General features: G+C 43.0%; 1 protein-coding gene across 2 annotated transcripts in view; it reads right to left on the minus strand.

Moving 5' to 3' along the window:
• Positions 1-3,354: 3,354 nt before the first annotated feature.
• Positions 3,355-22,923, minus strand: part of gpc5a (glypican 5a) — a 72,773-nt gene continuing 53,204 nt past the window's right edge. For both annotated transcript variants that reach the window (XM_019876416.1, XM_019876417.1), the window contains exon 9: positions 3,355-3,872. In XM_019876416.1, the coding sequence (XP_019731975.1) occupies positions 3,724-3,872 (149 nt within the window). In that variant the 3' untranslated portion in view covers positions 3,355-3,723. The remainder of the gene's footprint in view (positions 3,873-22,923) is intronic.

The raw sequence follows: 22,923 nt of genomic DNA on the forward strand, positions 1-22,923 counted from the left end.
CCTGAGATAGCTTTATATTATCCGGCCATAGAGGTCTGCTTGCAGTTTCTTATATACACATTTTGCATGTTTCTTCTTTTGACATGTGAAAGACGATCAGTGCGCCACACATGCGACGCAAATGAAGTCTGCTGTCTTCACGCCCACAACGGCGCATCTGCAAAAATACCAAGAGTCGGTCTAACTCGCCCCCAAGCAGGTTTACAATGCACCTCATGCCACACTTGTGCTGGGCATGAAAATAGAGACCTATACGTGATATTGTTTGCTTTTCCACAAACGTCATTCGGCACCAAATTGTCATTATTTGTGACCGTTGAGATGTAGATGCTTGCGCCAAATTAACAATGGTGGCCAAACATCAACAGGAATTGTTGTAGCATCTTTAATTTTCATTATCAAAAAAAACAAACTGTTAGTGTTATTATTTTAGGATATGGCAGATCATAAATACAAAACATTTCAACGTATCAGACTTTGCTGATGAAACATTTTTTTTCCATGGTAAAATCAGTACGACTAAATTTCATATTTCCCAGTAGAACCTGGGCTCTCTTTGAGAAATTAACAAATGGATTGTTGTCACTATTAAAAAAAAAAAAAAAAAAAAAAACAAAGTACAGTGTTATAAAAATAAATTAGCATATAGTCTCAGATGTTAGCAAAATCTTTTACAGCGTTTTGTTTTGATAATTTGGACCGTGTGTTATATGCACCGTACAGCCTACCTGCAGATCCCAAGCAGTGTTTGCTATTAATTCACCTGATTCAAGGAAGTTGACCGTCAAACTGAAAAATGGCTGCACTATGTTTACCACTTGGCCTCAGGATATTTAAAAAAAAAACAAAAAAAAACAATAACAGTAAAGAACAAGCTTTGTTCTCCAAGAAAAAAAACAAATTGTACATATGACAATAATATAATTCATGTTATGAACATATTCATAAGGCTGACACATTGCGAGTTGGCGACAATGACATCCGTCTGTCTGCATGACTGCTTTTAACAACGTCATCATTATGTCGATCTTGTGATTGAATGCCACAGTGCTAAAAGCAACTCCTCCAAATAACGAGAAGCCTTTCTTGACACATGAAGTCTTGATATGTACTATATGTACTGTATACATTTTTGGTGTGCTGGTCAAACTTGCCACAGTAGATATGCTGAACAAGGTACAGTCGAGCCTCGTTTCAAAGTCCCCCGTTTACGTTTTCACCGCTGTAACGTTTACATTTCAAAGTCCCGATTTCACGAAATTCATTTTCCATTTGCCGATTTTTGCTGAAAACGAACACTTTTATAACGTAAACTTCATGATAACGACCAGATTTTTCCCACAAAATAGTGAAAAGGCTTTCGTTACAACGAACCGCGGGACGCTAACTGCCACGGCGGCCTTGCTTATAGACAAAATGTAGAGCACGGGATTTCCCCTCCGCAACACTTCCGACCGACTCGTAGGTTGTTGTATTTTCGTAGTCACGGCGCGGTCCTGAGCACGTGCTCTGAAAACATGTCGGGTAAACGGAAGCAAATGTCCCTGTCTTTGAAGGCTGAAATTGTCTCTCACTTTCGAAAGGGAGTCTTCCAGACAACGTGCAGCTGTGACTACGAATTGGCAAAGTCGACGATTTTGACAACCATCTGTAGGGGCAACAACGGCAGAGTTCGAGGCCAAGAGATGATCGTAAACGGCTTCGGGGTGTGGCACATCCTCAACCGATGACAGTTGGCTTTGTCGGCGGCCCTGGAAGTTGCCTGTGGCGGGTAACATTTGCTGACTGAATGTTATCAGAGATGCGGTACGAACGCTGCAGTGGTTTGCTTCATGTCTGATAAAATCATTTTTTTTCTCCACATCCACGTATTTGTAATTGACATGTTATTACTGAAATTACTTTTTCATGTTTTGACACATATAAATGTTGATACTGAATTATACGTTGTAGTTGGCCGCCATTTTATTGGAAATGGTTACAAGGAACTGCCGTTATGTTATTCGTTATGTCCCTCGAGGCGTATCGTAACGAGGTTCGACTGTGTGATGGAACAGGTCATGAGAATTTCATAAGATACGTATTTGAAAAATCAAGCACGATCTCCATTTGAACTATTCTCCAGCAATATTGGTTTACTGTCACGCAGTTGTTTTGAAGTCATTTTCCATTATTTACAGCGAGGGAGAATTCCTACTTTGTCTTGTGGGAATTTGCTCCAGTCAGGACCACGATCCTTATACACTATCCTGGATCGGAGAATTAGATTTCAAATCCAGATACAGTATAGTAGAGATCATGTCGATATCCAAAGTGCAAGACATCAATTGTGGGGAAAATAATTTTTAAAAATGCAATACGATCCCAAAACAGAATGCTTTTGGATGAAATGAATTCATTCCGTGTGAGCAATACCGATGACAAGCTGCCTTCCATTTTGCCTCGTCATCCGAAGTGAAATCAGCTCATCAGAAAAACCCGCAGACAAGAATTTTTGCACTCTGATGATCAATATGATGATCAACAAACTGGATCTGCAATGAAGAGTTTGCAGGTGAATCAAAGGACACAAAATGTAATCAATAAATCAAAGGGGCACAGTGTGTGTGTGTGTGTGTGTGTGTGTGTGTGTGTGTGTGTGTGTCTACAGTACTGTACACACACACACACACACACACACTGTGCCCCTTTGATTTATTGATTACATTTTGTGTCCTTTGATTCACCTGCAAACTCTTCATTGCAGATCCAGTTTGTGTGTGTGTGTGTGTGTGTGTGTGTGTATACAGTACTGTATACACACACACACACACACACACACACACACACACACACAGTGTACATGTGCTTCTTCCCTTTGGACGCTAATATTGCTCCGAGTTTTCTGTCATATTGTTCTTGTATCACTTAAGCTGCGCTCTCTCCCTCGGACATCCAGTGTGAGCAAGCATGCACATCTCATTCTGTACAGCAAATATTCTCTCAACCGTTCACCGGACACGCATGGCATTTGTGAAACAAATCATTTTCCCATTTCACCGCAGGTAAAAATCTCCGCCAGCTCACAATCTACATACTGTATATTGTTATGTCGAGTCAGGTAACGGGTTGAAGAGATTGGATTCTTCTTTGCCAACGGGCTCCTTTCCAGAGTCTGAAAGGTGGTGGAAATTAATTGATGGGCTCTATCATGCCCACACACTTAAATATTTAAATATAGCTATTAAAGTGACTGCGAAAATATCGAGTAACTTGTTTGCAAATTGCATATTCATTTCAATATTCTGCCACTCATACTGACTTTCAAAGTGCGAATACATGTCTTCAAAATCCAATTACTTTGGCTCTCTTAAATGTTTTTTTTTGTTTTGTTTTTTTAACAGCAGACCATTGAAAAGTAAACCTGTTTTTTGAAGACATCAATTAAGAGCAGATTGTATCTTGTGTGCAGACACACAATGAAATCGATCTGTATGAGAAAATATACTCTAATTATGATTGATAAATATAGATTAAGGTGGCACGTTACAAAAATTCTCTTCAGGGCATGAAAGCGGGAGACCATGTCCTTTTACATACGAGGTGAGGTCTCTTTCGGTTTCCACGTGGTTGCAATGCCCGTGTGTCCCGCACGGTGTGGATTCGGTGCATGTTGGAGCGCCACATGTCCTCATTTGATAAATAAGGTTAGAATCGAGTTTGTGGGGTTGAGCGCCGCAACCGTTACGGTGCAAGGAGCAGATGTAACCAAGGCATCGTCATGGCGACGATGGATCCAGTCATTCTGATGCTCCCGGATCGGACCTTCACCTTATAATCCTCGATAGGTGGATGATGATGATGATTGTGACCACTTGACACATCTGGATTTACTGAAAGGAGAGCACAAGTAAAATCATTTTAGGATGTGCTATGACCAACGCAGAACAAAATATCTGCGTCACGCTTGGATGGTGATGGCAAATTGCTGTTTTAAATACATTTCTACCCAATAAAGGAGCAATGCATCCGTCCATATACATACAGTGTATATATATCCCGTCCTGCTAATAGAAATGTGTGTCACAGGCTATGACGCAAAAGTTCATTGACAGAAATGTTGACGTTTAATTTTATTCTACATATTTTTACAGCATCGGGAAATGTTCAGGATGTTTGTGTCATTTTTGTCCTCCACCAGAAACCATTTTAAAACAAAAAATAGATTTTTTTTTTTCCATTTTCAAACATTTTTGAAAAAGCTCCAGGGAGCCACTAGGGCGCCGCTAAACAGCTACAGGTTGCCGACCTTTTCTTACAATATGATACAATACGTCCGGATTTATATCGCGCCTTCACAACAAAGCGCTTTCCAAAACAGTCAACATAAAATAAAATAATACAATAAAAAAACAAAACAATAAACACAACACATAACATCAAAACACGGTCAGTCGTGCAATCTGAACCACTTTTCCCTCCTACGCTTTGTTGTTTGAAGCAGTTCTTTCTTCCAAACAACTTCCAGTTTTTGGAAATACTGCACTGAACGTTTCGTCGAGATTGCGGATGATTTCGTCATGGAGAAAATTTGGCAAGCTGTACAAGATTGTTGACATGAGTCGACAGTCCTAGAGCCAATCAGAATGTATCACACAATAGACTGTAAAAAAAAAAAAAAAAAAAAAAAAAAAAAAACGGGGTCCGGGCAGCAGCGTCGTGTTTTTGCGAGGGGTTACTGTATGTCACACTGCACGGGCAACGGAGCATCAAGACATTTGCATCGTCTGACGTCGCCATTAGCGTCTGCTTTTTAGAGTGCATCCTGCTCGCAGAAAGATCTTAGTTGGGACAACTGCACCACGTGAGCTGTCGCCATCCATCTTTCTGTTTATACTTTTCTGGAAGTCCCAAGTGCGGCGGGAGGACATTCACAGAGCCCTTCCAAGCCAAGTGTTGCCTTTCGTTCTGCTGATGTTTCCTCAGGACACCTCGGTCTTCATCTGGTCCATCCTCACAGAGGAGGGGCAAGGCCAGCTGCTCGAGGACTTTGGAGCCGCGCACTTAAACCCGAGCGTCACAAGTCTGTCGAAAGGAGGATTACTCTTCCCCCCGTACCCTTTCAGAGTCAATAAAGGCTCTGTTGGAAGAAATGAGACCAGCTTGGGAAGCTTGGCATTCAATCTTCACTTCTACTTTGATGGGAATGCCGGTCATTCCAATCTCCGACGGAGAGTCCACAATCCATTTCATTTTGCTTTTGGACATTGACTTTTGATTCTGGGATAATTCCGTGACATAAATTGTCATCCCCAGAATAAAACGTGATCACCGCAGCATCTGAATGTGGCCTGAAATCGAACACCTATTGATCCACCATGAAACAGTCCCCGGGACAGCTATTTGAATGGATAAAGCTCAGAGATGGCATCGCGGGAAGCTGTGAACATCCACATCTGTTATTGATTTTTTTTTTGTTTTGTGACCAAAGCTTAGGTGCCTCCAATATACTGCGCAGCCAGACAAAATGTTTAATTTTGGGATGAATTTATTTTTCCAGCTTTGCGTCCTTTTTTTACCAGCCAAATAACTCATGACACACAGTGAAACGAATACTTGGAGGAGAACAGCTCTCACCTCGCAAAGTCATTATGGAGTCAATTTATAGTATGATGACTTCATTTGGCATGTACATGACAGGTGACCTATTCAACGAAAGAAAAAAATGATATTGGTATTCTGTTGGAGCGCATTCAAAATGGAGCTCGTCGGCTCACTCGACTCCAGTTCATGTCGCGCATTCACAACAGCAACCGCAAATGTAACAAAGCGTTGCAAATAAAACAGTTCCCTGAGATTAGCAGTTTGAAACTGTGAGTAGATGAGAGAAGCAAGAGTGAACTCCCCATGTGGCCAGTTTGGGGGGCTGTCAGCGTCATAGATGTCGCAACCCCATGACGTCTCAAAAGCTCAAATGAGTGCATCCGTTTAGCTCGCTTTGTTTAACAGAACCATTTCGCATGTTTGTTGGAAAGCAAGTGCGGTCAACCCAGACGCTGAGTGGTTAGGATGATTGAAAAGGTTGCTTGGACAATGAGGCTCAGTCTGAAGAGAGACATAGGTCAGAAAGAGAGGCTTACAACTGAAGTGAAATCAATAGCCGCTGATTCCTGAGGACTTGGACCACAAAGGATCAATACCGCACTAACTGCCGTAGGGGGAAAAAAACACTTAAAGTCATGAAAAGTTCCTTCTGTGTGGTTATGTGAGGGTCAGTGTTACAATACGTGCACAGACTTCCGCCATATTGAGCTGTTCGAATCCAGTACGCCGAGTCACAGTATGCCAATTTCAAAAATGGCCTCCACCGCTTCATGGATGGATGCATTTTGAAAGACGCGAGCATCAAGTTGCTGTATTTGTTTCCCACATCCCTTTCAATCTCACATTTAGTTTAAATATAGACATGTAGACAAAAGCAAAACAGAGTTTCGTAGCTAAGCGACTCAGTCAGTTGCCGTCGTCATTATTTTTCGCAGAGGATAAGGAATACCTCACGACTGTGAGTACTGTAATGTTGTCTGTGTTCGTACGTTATTGTATTGTTTGTCTTCAAATACCGTATTTGCCAACAGTAAAAGACGCACTGGATTATGAGGCGCACCTTCAATGAATGGCCTATTTTGTCATTTTTTTCATTCATTGGGCGCACCGCGTGATAAGATGCAATCTACAATGCATCCACTAGATGGAGCTACGCTCAAGGAAACGCCAACAAAACGATCAGATGTCAGTAAAACTTATTTAATAAGGCAGCGACACAGTTCACTTAACCAACAGCAAGTTATAACATTGACTCGTTAATGGTGAACTCTTTTGCCGCTGCTCTATTTCCGTGTTCAACTGCGTAACCGATCGCCTTAAGTTTGAACTCTGCGTTGTCAGCATGTCTCGAGCAAGGAGCCATTTTGGGGTCGAACTATTACCGTAATGACCATACACAAGGCGCATCGGATTTTAAGGCGCACTGTGAGCTTTGAAGAAAATGGAAGGCTTTTCGGTGATGCGGAAAATACGGTAGCTGTATCTTAAAGAACTATAACACCGTAACAGAGATGCTGTTTGTTAGCTTGTATTTTGAGTTAATGGAATTTCCTAAGGCAAAGTGACGTGGTGGTTGCACGGATCCAAACTATCTCAAATTTGGATTTCGGGCATCGGTCTACGGCTTCGCAAATCCTGACTATTTTTTTTAGTTGAACATGTTTTGGACAGTAAGCCTTCTGTCCAACACGGCTTCCGCAATCCCCAATGCAAAGCGGTGTACAAGCCCGATGTCGACATCTTGAAGTCTCTTTTTTGAATAAATGCCCTCTTATTGCCAAACTGCTGCCTGCTGCAAAGTGAGTGAAGTTGAGGGAGAACTATGCCATCACCTTGTGCTCATATTTAAATGTTTTACTTGCAAGTCAAAGAAAAAAAAAAAAAAAGCTGTCTGGCGAAGACCCGTATCTCATAAAAAGAAATGCCGGGTTACTTGCAAGTCATGTCCAGCCTGCTGAAAACTCCAGCCTGAGGGAGGACCCTCACTAGCATTTGACCATCATGATTTGAGTGTGATTTGACATTATCAGACTGCTGCTGCCAGAAATTAAGCCTGCAATAAACCCTCAACGCTGAGAGAAATCTTTTCGGTCTGTGCTGAACAACTAAAGTTAGAAAGATTACACAGGCGTGATTAAGGAGAGGCTGCAAAACCCAACAATTCACTTTTCTAATCCTGTGTGTGTGTGTGTGTGTGTGTGTGTGTGTGTGTGTGTGTGTGTGTGTGTGTGTGTGTGTGTGTTTGGCAAGTTGGGTCTGTTTGTGTGAAGTGGATCCTGAAAGCCTTCTTTGCACCCCCACCAACTTTCCCTGAGATTTTTTCCCCCCCCGTCACCTATTTGTAGAAACATTGGTAGGTTTGTCTTGCTCCAACACTGAAAAGATACTTTGCAAAAATGGGCGATGCGCTTTGTGATTGAAAAAAAAAAAAAAAAAAACAAGGAAGAAGGAAGAAATCTGCCATGCTACAGCGCTGGAATGTATCAACATTTGGAGGCAGACTGGAGTGAAGAAAAACAAGAGCAGCACTTCTCTTTTATCTACGGCTTGATAAATTGGAGCGCAGATCAAGAAATACGGTTTGGAGCACACTACAATCACGGCAGACAGAGCGCTAACGTGCAATTTGTGTTCAGTGGTTTGTGTTCAAGGGTCAATACAAACACGGCTTGTGAATTTAGCCTCGGCTCGTGACATCGCAACTTCTTCTGGGCTCTTTGGCGGGTGCAATGGATCATCCTTGATCCGCTTTCCATATTAATCGCTCTCCATGCGCCGTTCGGTAGGCATAAGTGGTGAAATTAAAAAAATAAAAAAAAAAGCTGTGCATATTGACGCAAAGCAGCATGTTTTGAGGGTTGCAGAGGCAAGAAGCGACACCGCAGGCTGTCTGTGATCTACTGTCTGCAGGGAGACTGTCAAAAAATGCCAAAAAGTCATTTTGTGTTGAAGGAAATATGCAAATCTTTATCATTTGTGTACCTTCAACGTGTGTACGTTGTTTATTCGGTTATATAATGTTTGAATCGTCGAATATACGTGATTTGCATATTGCAGCGGCACGTGTGGCCGGAGAGGCGTTGTCAGCGTCAATGACGAGTGAATAGGGTCATTTAAATAAATGACACGTGCTTGTTGACGCTTTGTTGTGATTAGCCATCGCGTGTTTGAGCAAAGTGGTTTGGAAATGGAAGAGGACTCTGCGTTGAGAAAGTAAAATGAAGGGGATCGAATTGGAAATGGAGAATTGAACCTTTCTTTCTGTACCGTATTTGGAAAGGCCACAATACATTGATTATTTTGAAACTGAGCTTGTACCAGTTATGTCTGTGTTAATGTTTTAACCCATTTGTTTTGTAAAGTGTATTTTTTTTGTTTTTGATTTTTTTTTTTTTTTTTTAACAACTGCAGCTTTTGCTGAAGTGCCATTTCCCCGTATATAAAGTTGAGTTGAGCTGGGCAACGGTTAAGTTAGTGTCAGTTTGCCACCAGAAGTGATGCGATTTTGAGTTTCAAAATAAAAGCGCACGGCGGAGGTGCGATGACTGACAACGGGCTTTACTCCCACATTGAGACAGATAGCGCACACACACACACACACACACACACACACACACACACACACACACACACACACACACACACACAAACAAAAAACATTTAAAGTTCCCATACCTGTCAACTTGTACGTTTTCCCCGTATTTTATACGTTTTTTTTTTCATCATTTCAAATCATGTACGGCCTATTACAACTTTTATACGGGAAAAAAAAAACAAAAATTGTGAACCGATCTCACAAAGACCATTTTGGCTCAAATCTCACCGTCTCACCTGCTGGCAAACAACGACAATGCCGTCGTCAATCGCTACTATTGTCACGACAAACCAGCAAAAGTAACCCTCAATCGTATATTTTTTTTCATCGCTGTGTACGGTCGGATTGATAAAGCATGATGTGCGCATGCGCGGTAAGCCATTGTACGGGTTTTTGTTGCTTTGTAAGGGGAATCGTAATCATTTATAAGGGCAGCTATTAGCCGAGGTTGACAGGTATGAGTTCCATAGGGGCAGTGAGTAAATTAAACACATTGCTTAGCTTTCAATGAGTGGAGGCGTCGTACTGGACATTTTTGTGAGTGAAAAGAATGGTAAAATAAATACGCCTCTGGCAGTCAAACCTGAGTATTATTGTTGTTAAACATACCCTGGATTAAATTTTCGTGCATGCAGATGAAGGTCCACTGGGTGTATATTTACAAACAAACGAGTTAATCACTTTTCATAAAGGCCAAGCCAAATGTGGCATATCTGAACAGATGCGGCAGCCAAAATAAGTGTAAACAAGAAAGACAAGTGCTTATTTCTAAGCCAGTAGATTCCTCCTTCATTTGTTTTGTTTACCCGAGAACAAGATGAACTGAGAAGAGATGCTTAACAGTAAGAAACCACCCGAGACCACTCGGAGGGACGTCTGAGTGCAGCCGGAACATTTGTGCTGGCGACGGAATCCCACTTTCATTAGGCTTTGACATTCAGAGACCACAGAATAAACAAACTGTTTATCTCCCAAAATCCGATCAATTGGCCGTGTGCCATTGATTTGCCAGTGAATCATCTTTTTTTCTGCTTTTCCTCCGTTTCAATATTGACTCAACCGAGAAATGTCACACCTGACTTTTTCCATGCGCCTCATATCTATTTAGATATGGCGCAGTGCCAGATTGATGTGTGCCTCACCTGACTTTGTGAGGCATGAAGAAGAATGCCATCTGAGTCTCGGTTTACTATGCTTCAAACGGTAACAATAAAGTCGACGCCTGATAGCCCTTCCAAGACACGACCAGCCACGCGGTCTATACAATATAATTAGCAGCGAGAGTCGATGCACACTCAGCCGGGGGCGGTCCGTATATTCATTCCGATGTCGGCTGCACTGTGATATTGTGAGTTGGGATCTGTTTTTGGTGCAGCCTGAAATACTTCTGTTGGTTCGGGATTTGTTACTTTTTGCGCTGAATTAAAACCAGTGGCGTATTTCCACCGTACACACTCGACATCCGGGACAGCAGATCCATCCAGTGACATCCAATACGAGAGCTGTGTCCATGCATTCATTCATTGTAAAGATTTTTGTTCCCTTCATGATAGGGGTCAAAAGATCACAGAGGTGGAAAAAAAAAAAAAAAAAAAGGAAGCGTGCTAACGTTAGTATTGCCGACTTCAGTTGGTGTCGGCCGTTTCCGTGGCAACCGCGAAGCCTCCACGTGAGTGTATAATCTGTCAAGTTTTGTTTTGTTTCATTTTTCTAGTACGTGACAGTCGCATTAAAAAGCTACTAACGACAATTTTATGTGAAGTTTTCTATTGAAGACAAAAGCATTGCAGAGTTTTGGTGTCCTCGCTGTTCATCCGTTAGGTTGGGGCGATCATTATAGGTCCAAGTCTTATCACATAATTATTTCAATGAAAGGAGTAGAACTTTTCGAGAAAATACACAGACATAGATTACAGCCAACCAAAGGAAGTATCAAATCCGAGTGCCTAAAGTTGCACGGCGTAGATAACTAAACCAGACAAGGAGTTATTTGACTATGATTCCTATAAACCAGTCACCTTGAATCGGGCCTTTTGTCTCATTGAATTTACCTTCTTGCATCGAAAGGATTTCAAATGTCCGGACTCACCCCCAAATCCAACAAGCATCCATCCTGTCGGTGTGCAATTATAGCACGGAGCAGATCAATTGAATCTAATTCAAGGGCGAAGCATGATTCTAAAACACAGAGGCCCGTGCAGCTCAGCGTGGGGGCCGGCAGACTGATGAAGTGCTTTGCTTTTATTCTGCAGCCCAGGCCACAGGGAGAGTGTTGATGTCCTGGATCCCATCACCCCAGCCTCTATTACATCCTCCCAGCAGTCAATACTGGGCTCTGACCGCCAGTCAATCACTCTCAGGTTGCACGCACACCGGCAGAATACAAATCGGAATGAATAAGTCGTAGCGCTGCACCTGTGGCCAGCACCGCACCTTTTGGCTCAAGGAGGATGCATTCCAATAGCTCAAATTGTTATCAGGAAACCCCCCCAAAAAAATCCATAAACAAAGAAATGAGACCCAGAACGGAGGAGAAAAAAAGGGATTGGCCAAACACATCAACGTATAGTTTTATTATTAATAACCATGAAGCAAGTATGCGTTTTGGAAAAAGAGTTTTTCCCTGATCGCCCCCCCCCAAAAAAAATAAAAAATAGGAAAAAAACAAAAGTTGAATAAAAAAGTCAAAAGAATGTCATTAATATTGAAACAAAAGGATTCAAAGAGTGTTAACAAAAAGGACGGAATGTTATAAATGTTTAATGTGCGGCGCCTTTCTCCACAAAGGGCCCCCCGCCCCCCCAAAAAAAACATATCTGGTCTGATCAAATGGACGCATGCTGCTCGCCTTGAAGCCGCGTTCCTCGAATTTCTCCCTTTTCTGTTCACCCTCATAAAGGTTCAGCCGAGAAACCAAACAAATACGTGCAGCACAAGGTCGTTCTGTTCCGTTCCAACCTTCGCCAATCTGTGTCGCTTTGACTATAAGCACCAAAGCTCACGTATGAATGCGCGCTTGAATAAAGAAGATTAGAAGTGCTTAAAAAGTGATTGAATTTTTTTTCAAAACAACAGTCAATCTAAATGTTGCAGTTGCAGATGATAAAGTGGGATTTTGCGATTAATTTTTGTCATCCGGTTTCATATAAGTTGACTGCTGGATGAACATAAGGTCCTCTTTTGCTGCACGTGGAGCATCGTGCAAACTCTCCAAACGCAGGAAATGATGATGGGATGCTCGGCTCTGTGGGGTTGCTTGTGCCCGGAGTAACGCATGCAAAACACATTCAAAAAGGTGTAAATAAAAAATAACTCGAAAAAAACAAGCACAATCAAACTCGAGACAAAGTCATGAAACAGTCACAAACCATTTCTCAGTCTCATAAATCAAATAAAACACTTTTGCCTCAGATCCCTTTGCTAATTAGGAGGATCACACCTCATCCCCAGTTTTGATGTTCCTCTTCTGAGAAAACACAGTTTCCATCATAAAGTTTCTAAATATGTTCTGATCTCTTTCTTATTAACCTTCCATTAACCTTCGGATAAACACGGGCGTCTCTGAGCTTGATTTCCCGCGATCGCGCGGCAACAGGCATGGCCCAAATTCATCAGACCAGCTGTGGAATTGCTTACGGTTGATTAAGCCACTGATAGCTCTTCGCCATGCGGAGGATGAAGAACTGGCAGAAGCTGCTGGTGAGCCAGGAGGTGTAAAAAAAAATAAAATAAAATAAAAATACAGCATCTGGTGAGTCTGCATGTCCTATTTTACTCAGGTCATAGAAGTAAAGTATACATTCTGGAATATCTTGCCCCCCCCCTCCTCACCACCCCCCAAAAAAGTGACCACTCATTGTATTCAATTATTCTTGGCAGCAAACAATTCCTATCGCAACCTAATTTCAAGATAAATGACATGGATGTGACAAAAACACAGTCAAAAGGGAAAAAAAGTGGTCTCGCAATATCCGACAAAATGACCAATGTGTTTATTTTAAAGACTCATGGTTAAAAAAAAAAAAAGTCATTTTTGGGGAATTACATTGGAATCAAAGGATTTGAATCGGCATGCTTATCTTGGCATAACCAGGCAACCACTCTAAGGACACTCGCAAGCGCCTCCGGGCCCCGAGCGCATACAAATGTCATGACCGAAAAAAGTTTGCTTCTCTCCGTCTGCACCTCCCCACAAAAAACACACGGAAATGTTTTTAAAATGCGTACTAGCCAAAAGTGAAGAGCAGCCCGTGTCGGTGGCCAAAAGGACCTTGGCGGCTGAAACTCAAACGGGTTCTCCCAGTTGATGATTTAACTTAGCGATCCATTCAGTGCCTTCATCCCCTCAAGGAAGGAAAAATTACCCTCCAGCCTTCCCTCTCCGGATTAGGAGAATCCCTTGGACCTCATCAAAGGGACTCCAAGGTGAAGAGGGCCGCTGACTTCCTCTGAAATGTCAGGGAAGAGATCAGCAGCAAGTCCGCTGAGCGCCAGTCGCCAAAAAGTAAAGTACATCCCGACCCTATCTCATAAGTGCTGCCGTTTAATTTATTTATTTATGTATTCATTTATTTTTCTTCTTGCTGTATCACTTTTGATGTCAAGTACACTGACGGAGTTCAGCTTCAACGTTGTTCACCGATGGCAATTGAAAACAAACCAGAATGCTACGTCCGCCGATAGAGCTGCTGATCATCGTGCGTTGTTGTAATTTATGTTTTGTTTTTTCGCTGAAATTATTGTTACTGAAAAACCAAAAGTTGCACGTTACCAGGGAGGACCTTTTTATAAATGTTGTTCAACATAATCCCAGAGAGATATTGCAATATCGCAACGCTTATCGTAATTTTCGCACTATAAGCCGCTTTCAACTCGGCCGCTAATTTAATGGAGTAGCTGAAATAAGGATTTTTCTAATGGCCGCCAGGGGGCGCTCAAGCATAAAAGGTAAGAGTGAGACAAGTTGATATATATATGTTGAGGAAGACCCTATCATCTGTCACGCTGAAAACAACCGGCCATGAGAGGGGACGCATTTGACCTGTGTTTTGGGCTGCACTGCATCCACCAAGGATTATTATGCCCCCCGAAAAAAACTCCCAAAAGACATTGTTGTGAAAGTTGACACGAAAGCATAGACGGTAGAAAGCCGAATAAAGGAATGGTTGACCGAGTGTTACGGCAAGCGAGAATTTTTTTCATTTTAAAACAAAGCATTACAACATTTTTTTTTTTTTTTTTTTTTTTTTTTAACCAGCCTAGTTAGTGCTATTTTATTGCTGTGGTGCTGCCGCGTTGCAGGCACTATTTGGAAAGAAAAGTTACGGTATGTTATTAAAACTTTGAAAACGCTTTCTGTGTACCGTCTTTCTTTGTAAATAGCTCCTGTTACAATGTGGGCACCTGCGGCTTATAGACAGGTGCGGCTTATGTGTGTACAAAATGTTTTTTCCTTCAAAAATGTAGTGGGTGCGACTTATAATCAGGTGCACTCTATCGTCCGGAAATTACGGTCTTCCATGACTAGTTGCAGATATGAGACGGCCCTTACATGCGGGAACCACGCAAAGCATCACTGATCAAAGCGAGAGAATTTCTAAAGATTGCGGCGTTACATTTACCTTTCGAGATCTGAGATCTGTGCAAATAGTTACTATAGCATGGCTCATAGAATCCTCCTAGTTGGTACAACCTCCATGAAATATTTATTAATGTAGCCGAGGACAATTTAGCGCCAGGAAATGAACATAATTCAAGCTCATCTTCTTCGGCAACACAATGTTTTCGGGTCCACGCCCTCAGTTGACATCAAGTCAGAAATGCAACGTCACGACCACAATGACTCGGCTGCGCTGTCAGACAAATGATAAGAAAGTGCAAGGCCGCAACCTTCGTTTTCACTTGGCTTGATGATTCCCCGAGAAGGTGTGAACGTGGCATGAAATACGGTACGGAAGCAGGGCCAATTGATATTTAATTAATGTCGGGTCTGACTGGAGGGCTCAGGCTCATCTGCTGCACGTCTCATCCAATATTCATGATTTGCGAGCGGGATTCTTGCCACAGCAAACCTTCCACACGATAGAGAGAAACGATGTTGAAGTAGATTCAGCTACGGCGTAAAGGTGGCCACATAAAGGTCTGGAGGAACTCTGTAGATCTTGAAAATGAAATCAAAAAGCCTCGGAACCTCGCTGACAGAAAATCAGCAATCCGACAGCTCATTTGGCTCCTGCTTTTATTTCCCAAAGAGATCATTTCATTCTGACTTCAAGTGTGACCTGGCGTTATTTGTGGATTGAGGTGAACAGAGTTCATCCGTCTCCACCCCGACATGGTCCATGTTATATAAAATATAAAGTAAATGCCTGACTCTTCTCGGGAGTCCACAGCAATGTTATTAAACTGCCTCGCCGTGTTATGATGATAGATCCCCGCACCAAACTTTGGACCTCCAGTGACCACAACTTAGACTCAAAATATAGAGACGGGATGTTCAGACAAGTGATACAGGCAATAAAGTCTGAAGACGATCAACACGGCATCTCGGGCTATTTTGAACAGAGACTCATCGGAAGGGACAGAGAAGAGGATGGCAACTCTTAATGCATTTCATTTTAGACGCCGGCGCATGTCACTGACGACCAACGTTAGCGGCGCACCTAAAACAGCCTCATACGTATTCTGCGGCGTCGGGAATGGCCACTCAATTATCCGACAGCTCGGTGACAAAAATGGGGAGAAGCGATCGGGCTCTGCCTCCCGCTCACAATCACGACGGCTTGGCAATTTCCCACCAGGCCTCAGTGACAAGCCTCTGGATGGCAAGTGCGATAATGGATGGCGCCAATGGTCAAGCCTGGCCCACACATTAGGAATCGGATCGATTGGCGAGCCTCGTACACAGGAAGCGCGGCCAACAGTCGATGCCGGGCTCATGTGTGAGTGGGTGGATGTCAAATGACAGTATCGCTGATCAATAACTATTCATTGTCAGCGATCATGGGAAGAAAAAGGACACTTCATCATGTGCAATTGGTTAATTAACATGCCCAATTAAGATTGTGTGGCAGTCGACCAAGGGATGGAGGATCGCGAGTGCTGATGGGGGACACGCTGCGGACTCGGGGGGGGGGGGGGGGGGGGGATCGTGATGGCTGTCAAATGTGGGGCACCACGTAAAATTTTCAAACAGGATATCACTCACGGCAGCACGGTGGGTGACTGGTTAGCATGTCGGCCTCACAATTCGGAGGTGTGTCCTCCCACATTCCAAAAACATGCATGGAACGCTCTAAATTAGTTCAGCGACAACTCATAGGGTGGTCGCCATGTTTCCGGCATTTCAAAAATGTGAGCAAGAACAGAAAAGATCTGTTCTCCTCATCATAGTCACACACAGCAGCGTCATGAGGACCCGTCTTTCCGAAACAGGATTTAAAGATGGAAAAATCAACCATGGGAATTTGTCACAAGGTTGACAAATCAAGTTGTGGATGCTAAATTAATCTATTTGCATGTATTCCTCCCTGAGTGTGTCAAATGAACTGAACGGCAATACAGCGCATGAGGCAAACGCAATTCTGGCGGCAAATCTATTTGCGTGAGCAAATTGAAGTTTGCGCCCATTTTGCCACATGCAAGCCTTTCGTAAATCAGGTCCTTTTTTTTTCCTCTTAAACATCAAGTCACATTTCAAAGTTGCCACATATCATGTCCTGCACCAACTTCAAGGCCACCCTTCACTCTGATCACCGTGACGAATGTTTTCCTCTCATACAAAAGCATTTTCCATCCATTAAGGCTGAAGGTCACCACAGAACAGCAGTCTGAGTAGATTCAGCCTTTTCCGGTGGGCCACTGAAATGTTCTCTTTTCTCTGCTTTCATGCCGTGTATTTGTGTGACTGTGTGTTCATGCCGAGGTCTTTTGCAACAAACAGGAAGTCTGCAATGTTTTGTTTTTTTTCTCCGCTTGGGCCATGTCGACCGAGAGGAAGGCTGATGGAAGAGCAGTGTTCGGGTCTGCCGTGGTTGGTGAGGCACATTTGCAGGTGACCTTGGAGGCCCCGAGGATGAAGGCTGAGTGACATTTCCAGAGGACACGAACTAGAAGGGGAGAACACCTGCCTGTCATGTGTCACTGCGATGACAGGTGCTTTGGATCATGTCCCTTCCAAGCAGCAGGTGATGTCATAAAGACATCTATAAAAAAATGCTGTCGATGTTTTTCACCTAAAAAGTCTTTTTGGCCAAATTCGAAGAATCAATTAAATGCTATGTTTGGCCCCGAAATATAATAAATATTTACTTAAAAGTGACAGATGGATGGGAAGTCTTTCGAAGGATAGACTGTCCAAGAAGGGGGGACAGAAATGTGAGCCAAATCACAGCAGATAGTCCATTCCAAATGCTTTTAAAGCACTTGCAGATTGCTTTTTTTTTTTTTTTTGGTCTCCAAATGTGAACAATATCAAGAGGAAAAAAAAGTGTACGTGGAAGAAACAGTCCAGTAGTGGAGTCCAGAGTTCAACGTAAACATGGTGAAGCTGCATTTCGCTGTTATGCTGCGCATAAATGAAATGAAAAGCTGGCAACAGAAGTGAAAGCACCCCCGAGTTTAAATGCTTAAATGCAGACACACACACTCACACGCTCACACACACACACGCTCACACGCACACACACACACAAAAGGCCTCCTGCAGTGTCGGGGCGCAGACGGCAAACTGGCTGCCTCGTGAGTAGCTCTTGAATGACCAAACATGAGGCCCACTTTTGAAACTGCGGGTGTCAATGATCGTGCTCCAGTTGATTATCTTAACAGGAGTACCCGCGGGTTAAAGCCGAGGGCGACCAACGCTGCGGTTTGATGGCAAAATAGAGCAGGACTGCTCAAGTCCTTTTTCTCTCCAGTAACGACAAATGGGCGGTCAAGACACAGAAATGACCGCATACGTAAAAACGCCAATCAATCTGCCGCCAATTTTGTATCGGTGTTTCACATAAAAAAAATTAATACGATGAACACTCTGAAATATTGTGTATAATACGCTGCCGTGTACAATACGCTTCCCCAAAATCAGCTGAGTAAACGTTTAGTAGTTTAGTTTAACAAGAGCTGCTTTTTTTTTTCCTTGTCAACGTGCTTGTTTGTGTTGTTATTTTTTGTACACGTCGCCAAAAAGTGTATTTCGATGACTTGCATTGACAGCATATATTTTGTGCTTTGGCACTGCACTCGGATTGGCAGATATCCAAAGCACATCATTACTCTAAACAGAAACCCGATTCTGATCTGAAGCTATCGGATTCCATGCCAGTTTTTTTTTTTTTTTTTTTTAATTCACACCGCCTCGACGCCTCTGAGAATCGCGCCGCCTGAGAGTAAACAAATCAAATTTGTGTCACTCTGCGCGCCGTGCAATACACTTCGCAGGAGAGTGTGAGTTGACTTTCCGCTTGAGGGATTTTAATGAGTGCGACAAAGTACGTTTAAAAAGAAAATGAAAACATCTCAAGTCGTCACACTCGCACATCCGCAAACGAGGGGAGCGGTTTTGCTGTCGTGTCGATGACCGCTTCGGCTGCTTTGAGCGTCTCCAGTGAAATTCCTTCATGGAGTATATGAAGCTATTCATCAATATGGAGGAAAAAAAAAAGTCTTCTTTTGTTTGAATGTCCAGGGAACTGTCTCGCGCCTTGTGTCGTCATTTCATATGTCGGATGGAACTCCGTTTCTTGGTGGCCTTTCAGTCTTTCAGCTTCAATTATTCTCCCTCCATTTGCTGTCATCAAGACTCCGAATGGTTTGCAAGAATTATTGCGGGAAATTTTCTCCACTTGCCCGCTTCCTGGTTTCTGATAAATTTGCGTATTTATCTGACTCCAATGTTTCGAATAATCCAGCCAATTTGAATATCGCACACGGATAAGCTGAGTAAATAGAAAAAGCATTTTCTCAATGTTAAAATGATCCCTTTTTTTAAAAAAAAAAAAGTTCCGCGACCACTCAGAGGGTGGTCGTCATGATTTTTGTTTCTGGCATTGTGAGCAAGAACAGAAAAGATCTGTTCTCCTCATCTCAACAGCATCGTTTCACAAACTGCAATTTGGATGCTTCAGTAGCTTTCACACAATCTTGCTTGACAAACAACCAGAGGAGGGTGAAAACGTGACCTCCTCGCCGAGGTAATGATCACAATAGCACACCGAAAAGCCGCGGTATGAAATGAGCCGTGTGGAAAAAAAAAAAAAACGGTTGCGAAAAATCATTAAAAATGAAATATATCACGTCATAGTTTACAACGCCGATCCAAACAGCGCTGAGCTTCGTCCATCACAATTTTTACGCGTGCATGCTGACAGCCCCTCACTGCAGCTTTTTGCACTTTGGTGTCGTTTCCGATCGTCCACAGAGCTTGCTGAGCGCGCTTGGCACACAAGTCCCTTCAATCTCAGGACCATAGTGCTTGACAGCAGCCTCCATCGAAGGGGAGACTGGTGTTGGACTGGAGCGCTATTCCGTATGGAAGTAGTTTAAAAAGAAAAAATGGGGGCTTGTTTTCTGGCTGCGTACTCACAACAAAAAAATAAAATGAATTTACTCCATTTTATTTCGACAAAGATCAAATCATCTGGGTGCAAATACATTTTTTTAAGGAGATATGTCAAAGGCTTAAAAAAAATGATCTGGATTCATACGATTTGATTTTGCGCAACCAAATAAAATGCAGTGAATTTGACAAAAACCTTTTTTCAGTGTCGTCAGCTTACAACCACACAATCTATGATCCAAAATGCTGTCTTTCCAAAAAATAGGAAGAGTCACTTTCGTTTGATGCCGCATTATTAATATGTACTACCCATATTCATTTTTTTAATCGTTGGAGTTTGCAGCATTGTTCTTTAGCACACAAAAATACAATATGGTGGTGGAATTATATTTCGTCCAGCGGATGCGCAAAATCAAATCGTGTGGTTGCACGAAATAGGATATTCTGCGTCCAGCGATGTATGCTACTTAAAACACGCACCTGACTTCAGATGATTTTATTTGCTCCAACCACTTGACAAAATAAAAATGAGCAAATGCAGCAGCACGTTTTTGTTTTTTTGTTTTTTTTTCAGTGTAGCAGTAACGTGTAACTGGACTGTAAAATGCTCCGAGGTGACTCTCATAGAGTACTGCGATCTCCCCCTTTTAAACACTCGATTCATGCAGTGCAATTTAGCTTTGATCTGCGCAGCAGCGGCGTGCTCGCCTTCTTGAACAGCACGCCAAATAATGACTGAGTTCAGAGGGATGGTTCGATTGAGTTGTCATCATACGATCTCGGAGTCTTCCCGAGTTAGGCTGACTGGCTAAAAGGTTGTGGGCCACGCCGCCGCAAACAATTTGCATCGCATTATCACGGGCAAGGAGGAGGGCGAGAATCCCAGCAGGTGAGCTAATCTCATCGCACACTGTTAATGAGGCTAAAAAGCTTTCTAATAGCTACAGTTTCGTGTTCCGGGTTGTTGCAATATATGACGGGGGGTACTATGGCAAAAATGGCCTCCGTTTTCTTTGTGGTTGAGTGCCGTTATGTCCGTCATCGCTCGGAATTATGAGCGGGGGACTTTGAGATTGAGCGGCACTTTATTGCAGCGCTGAGGAGACAGACGTCGCCATCAAACACCCGCGGAGACACCATTAATTAAGAAGAGTCGCACCTAAAGAGAGTCTCTCGCCGTGCCCTCGTGCGCTCGCTTCCAAGAAATCGATTAGCGTCCCTCCGGGCAGCCACCGGCCGGGTCTGACAGATTTTGTTTTGCGCGACAATGCTCACAAGGCAGCCGGCCGGTCACGATGTCTGCAGCTGAATGGAGGCCGGCCAGATAAGAGCGCTTACGGCTGCCTGCTGAGGTTCAAGCGCTGAAAGAACTCTCAGTTGTCTTCGAGGGCAGCCCTTGCTGTCGGGTCATCAAAAGCCAAGTTGTTTTTTTTTTTTTAACATGCAGCACTCATGCTGCGACACACACACACACACACACACACACACACACACACACACACACACACACAAAAACAAAAAGCATAGCATGTGCCAGGAATGAGTCCCCACCTATTTTTTTGATCGGGATTAATGTACGTGCTCCTTTGTGTTTTCAGGCAGACATTAGCGTTTAGCTCATTTAGCTTTGTCTCATTAAAAACCTCCCAAAGGCTCTCGATGCGTCTTTCTTCGTATCTCCCAATCAGGAGCAGAATAAACAAACACCACAGCGAGAGTGGCAGAATTGCTTCATCGTATCATGAATTGAGCCAAGCAGTGCTTTGGATGTGATCACCCCAGATGATTATTTTTCTCACACAGTAAACAAATCGCAGGATTTCTCCTGGCATGACTGTGCTCCTCTTCTGAGTCACTTTTGCTTCTTATTTTGAAATTGTTGCGGTTCTGTTTCCTGTTTTGGCTTCGGTCTTTGTTTTCTTTTCAAGGCCGGGGTGTGTTGAGGTGTGCTGAGCTCCTCGCGCAGCTAGCGTGCCCGCATTTGTCGTCACCCTCAGTATTTATGCGCCTGTCTGACTTTCATTACAGAACGTGATGTTGCATCCCCGGACTGGGATTGTTCACTTCCTCGCTGAAATTCCTTCCGTGCTCGCTCCAACTTTTGAAATCATCCCCACTCTCTTGTTGTACTTTGTTCTTGCTCCCGGTTTTCTGCTTATGATTTTCTGTTCATTACTTTGCTATTTTTGAGAGTTTATTCCTGGCTTCTCCCAGCACTTTACATTTGGACTGATTTCCTTTTGTTCTTTTTTTTTTCCCAGCCTCAACGTTTTGAGCGCTAAGCCGCTGCCTGGTCCTCTTGTTTGTTTTTACTTTGTTTCTTCACAGAGCAAAGTTTCCCATCAAAATGAGTGGAAATAGAATTCAGGCCCAAGAGCAAGATCATGTTAACCTAGTTCAGAATCAGAATCGGAATCATAGTTATTGGCCAAGTATAAAGAACACACAAGGAATTTGGCTCCGGTAGTCCAGGCTACACTGGTATCATCAATAACAATCAACTACGATAAACAAGGACATGACAAATAAGTATGGAAAGACATTCCGTCATGTAAGGGTACCGTTGTGCGGTGGTACCGCCCAATGACAGCTGTGAGGCAATTTGCAAAGTATCAACCAGAGCGAAAGTGATCAGTCGTAGAATACAATATTCGAACAGTTGTGCAGTTGGTGCAGATAATCATTTTAAAGTGACCAGTAGCAGTATTTGTAGAATATACTGTTCAGTTGTAGAAATGTCCGTCCTTGAGCGCTATAAAGTGTCTGGTGCTGTGGAATAGAGATCAGTGACAATGGTTCAAGGAAGTACAGAACTGGAGCTACGATGATTATTGCGGTCATGCGGTTACACAGGGGGGTGCAAAATTGAAAATTCGTTTTTATGGGTCTGAAGTTAAAAGCAAATGGAGTAGAAGATACAAATAAGGGGCAACATTTTCTTATCAGGAAAAACAAAACGTATCGTTTTGCGCTCCCACGTCACTGAGCCAACATCTTAGCCTTCAAAAGAAATGCCGTCGGGCTAACGACAACACGGGCAAGATGAGCAGCAATCCCAATCGGGTCAAATCATTTACAGTATCTTTGTGAATACAATAATAAGATATGGCACATTAAAAAAAATAATATGCCTGGCCATGCGCCCTTCCATGCAGTCATGAAAAGAAAAAAACGAGGGCACACTTAGGAA

The sequence above is a fragment of the Hippocampus comes genome, unplaced genomic scaffold (assembly GCF_001891065.2).
Source record: "Hippocampus comes isolate QL1 unplaced genomic scaffold, H_comes_QL1_v1.1 scaffold150, whole genome shotgun sequence".
NCBI classification, from domain to species: Eukaryota; Metazoa; Chordata; class Actinopteri; order Syngnathiformes; family Syngnathidae; genus Hippocampus; species Hippocampus comes.